This window comes from Alligator sinensis, unplaced genomic scaffold (genome assembly GCF_000455745.1).
Source record: "Alligator sinensis unplaced genomic scaffold, ASM45574v1 scaffold647_1, whole genome shotgun sequence".
NCBI classification, from domain to species: Eukaryota; Metazoa; Chordata; order Crocodylia; family Alligatoridae; genus Alligator; species Alligator sinensis.
Window position 1 is genome coordinate 59,852 of NW_005842952.1, and position 3,951 is coordinate 63,802.

Consider the following 3,951-nt stretch of genomic DNA (forward strand, 5'->3'; position numbering starts at 1 on the left):
TTTTTGCAAAAAACCTCAAAGTACTTAACATGATGTAGAACTCACCCGTTGACGTCATGTGTGCAGTTGCCATGCACACAAGGGTTATTAAGACATTCATCTGTCTGTGAGTGACAGGTGGGGTGATGGTAGCCTTCAGGACATATACACCGAAATCCATTAATTTCATTGACACATGTTCCACCATTGTGACAGGGACTGGAGATACATTCATCAATATCAGTATTACATCTTGGACCTAAACAGAATATCACTTGTTAATTATTTCTTATATAGATGTACTCAGCATGCATGCAGGAACACCGAGTCCCTGCATCTTGATGCCTGTCAATGCCAAGTCAGCATAAAGAGATCAATTCTGAAAGTTATCACAATTTTATCTGTTTTAAAAATCAACAGGATTTGAATCCATTTAGCATTTTTGTAAGCTGGGGGCATAAAAGCAGACCACCTGTATCTAATACACTTTTTGAAAATGTGAAAACATTGCAACAAAACTTGTATTTAATAATTCCATAAAACTCCATCCAACTTCCCAGTTCCCATAACCTTTGTCTGTTCCTTAAGGTACATGCTTGACAGTCTAGAAAGGGCTTCCCATAGCTGTGGTACTACTACAGATTAAAAGGCATTCCATGCTTGAAAAGGAATGTATCCAAGTCAAGAAGTAAGGCTGCAGACAAGTGGCTGAGCCGAAGACAAACACTTTGATGTATTAAAAAAAAAAAAAAATCACACCTCTCTCAGAGAAACGCAGGAATTTAACTGAATGGCAATCAAGCGCCCCAAAAGTAAGGGAGACCCAAAGAAAGAGTGGTCAGGCCCATGCCTTGATCTCCATTTTGTTGAACTGGGATGTGTTTGTAATTTCAAGAAAGGGAATTTCCTTCTTTTAGTTGGAAGTTCACAAAGATGCCCATAGAAATGCATAAAATATGCAAAATCTCCTATGGTGGAAATTGTGAGAGAAAAAAATGGAACACTTCCAACTGGAATCATTCAGTTAATGATGGTAAAAATAAATCATATCATAACTAGGTATCAAGCATATTGCTTCACCTGCAATTATTTTATGAACATATTATGCAATACAACTTACAGAACATACCACACACGTCAGCCTTCTTTGACAAAAGGTCCTAAAATGCTAGGAGCAGGTCTAGGGCTGATCTACTGTGATACTTAATACAGCTTAAAAAAATTATAGACCATTGAAGAGTTATGTTTAATACTTGCAGGATACAAACCCTTATGATTCTAATAAGAACAGAACAATTTTCACAATATTCATTTCATCGAAACAATTTTCGTTTCATCGAACGTAAACATCTGTGTAACAGTACGCTGGCTGAGTAGAAAATAGTGAAGCCCTTGTGATAATAAGGCTGAACAGCAGCTTAGCACATGCTATAACACTGAATGAATGATTTGCATTTGCACATTAATACATTTTACTTTGTAGACAGAACTGGCCAAATTCCCTAACCCTATTTAATCAAAACCCCTCACCATGATGTAGTCAGTCTTCTTGTTCAACAAATAAACTGTAAATAAATCCACTGAGATTTTTTGAGTTACTATTTCTTGTGAAGCTGCAAAGAATGGATTCAAGATTGGACTTAACATCCTGACCTGAATGCAAGACAACTATGAATTTAAAATGACTTCTCCAACCAAATAATTAGATTCCTATACATGGAAAAATGTATAAACTGGTTATAATTTTCCAAGTACAGAATCTAATTTTTGGAGAGTCATCTAAAATTTGTTCCTTCCACCGCTGCAACAGGGAAAGGAGTGGCAGTGGGGCATAGTGTTCGGGGGAGGGTGGGAAAGGAGGCCAGTCAGTAGGGGAGCCTAGTGGCCTGACCTCTGCCCCACAAAACTTGCTCCCCATCCCCCTCACCACTTTCCCCCCCACCACAGTACCTGGTCCCCCGCAGCATCTGCCCAACTCACCCTCCCCACACTGGGGGGGGCACATGCACTTCCCAAGTACTGTCGGTGTTGGCAGCTCCGGCCTGACCCTGGGGCCCAGGCTAAAGCAGGGCCAGAGCCTTGCCAGAGTTAGAGGGCAAGCAGTGGTGGCAGGCAGAGGCGGCAGGGGGGGCAGGCAGCAGCTCCGACTAATCAAGACCCTGGGCTGGGGCCCCAAGCTGGAGCTGCAGCATCCACCTGTGCCCCCTCTGCCTCTTATTCAAATCCAAGACTAGGGCTTCTTCCCCGCACACACATTAAATGGGGAAAAAGACCTTTGTCTTGGATTCAGGTAAATACAGTAATTATATGGTAAGAATGACACTTCACGGCAAAAGGAATGACATTTCTTTAGTTCACTGGCAAAAAAATATTAAATTTAAGATTAAATTCACTAAGAACACCCACCAAATGGACCACTGCCTATCAAATCCAGGAACAAAAATCTTCACAACAAAACTAAAGACAATTGAAAGATTTACCGGTAACTCCTGGGTTGCAGATGCAACTGTAGTGGTTAATGCCATCTATACAGGTCCCATGAACGCAGGGTTTATTTGCACAGTCATCAAAATTATTCTCACAGTTCATTCCTTAAAAAAAAAAAAAAAAAGTAGCATTCAATTAAATCCAGGCACAATTTAACAAAACAATGACACTGAAATTAAGTCTCCTGAAAAAAATCAAGTTAAAGTACTCAAACTGCTTAGAAATAACACGTTGACTTATATGATTAGAATACCTATCCAAAGAGTGAGTGAGTAATAGATGAATTTGGCCACCCAGCATAAGGAATCGGTCACATTGGGAATACATTAACTACAATATTCATCTGGAAAACAGACTCAATATTTGACACAAGGCAAGGCCGTTCTGATTTTTTTCTCCTTTAAAAACAGGCTCTTAGGTGGTCAGAGCATGGCTCTCATGGAAAAACACTTCACAGGATGGAACAATTTAAAATCAAGGTGATACTAATAATTTTTCTTGTTAGTAAATGGAATGATTTAAAGTCCATTTAGCCAGGGTGATTAGTTGTAAAACTACCATATTTTCTCACATTCAACATGCCCCTGAATAAAGTATGCACTTTGTTTTTGAAAGCAGAATGAAGACAAAAAGGTATTTACTTAAAAATACTGATAAATATGGTATTTTCCCCAAGGAAAACATGAGCAACTACAGTTGGGAAGTCGCAAAACACTGTGGGGCTGCTCTGTTAACCCCCTTGCTGTAGGACACTGCAGGTACTGCTGCTTGCCAAGCCAAAAAATGCCCAAAGCCTCTTCTTTTTTTTGAGCTGAGCTGGGTGAACACACAGCAGTCTGTCAGCTTTTCCTGCATAAGCCTGTGCTAGGGGAAAGAGAAAGCAACCATAGCCAGCAGGTAGGGAACCCCTTGTGCAGCACATGCAGCATTACTTTCTCTTATCCCCCTCCGTTTCCCGAGTTGAGCTTGTGCAGTAGAAGCTCCTATTACTAAATTTCCATGCACCCTAATTTCCAGCAGCTGTTTTTTGGGAAAAAGGTGCATGTTATATTTGAGAAAATGTGGTAATTTAATAACTGCTCTTCAATTTTAGATTAAAATTTAAAATTAACTGACTTACACTGGCCTTTTCCTAATGCCATTCATGGTTCAGAATCCTATTTGGAAACAATGCTAGAGCTAAAAAATAGAAGACTGAAAAATCAGAGTCCTGAGCCTAACAATACTTAAATATAGTCTTACTTACAAAAATAGTGCCACTGACTACAACTGGACTATCCGCTTGCTGGAATCATCAGGAGCTAATTTTTAACAAAAAGTTTTTTTGATATCATGTCCACCCCTTTGAAACAGTTTTTATTTTCATGCAAATAATTTTGCCTTTCAATACTCTAACAAAGCTGATGAAATCCTATACATAGGTTCCCCCCCCCCCCTTTTTTTTTTTTTTTTTTTTTTAATCATAGCTCACATCCTCTCACTATA

General features: G+C 39.4%; 1 protein-coding gene across 1 annotated transcript in view; it reads right to left on the reverse strand.

Moving 5' to 3' along the window:
• Nucleotides 1-3,951, reverse strand: part of NOTCH2 (notch 2) — a gene marked incomplete at its 5' end in the record, with an annotated part of 128,595 nt that overhangs the window by 54,989 nt on the left and 69,655 nt on the right. The window contains 2 exons of the mRNA XM_025192633.1: nt 46-238; nt 2,460-2,570. Coding sequence (XP_025048418.1) covers nt 46-238; nt 2,460-2,570 — 304 coding nt within the window. The remainder of the gene's footprint in view (nt 1-45; nt 239-2,459; nt 2,571-3,951) is intronic.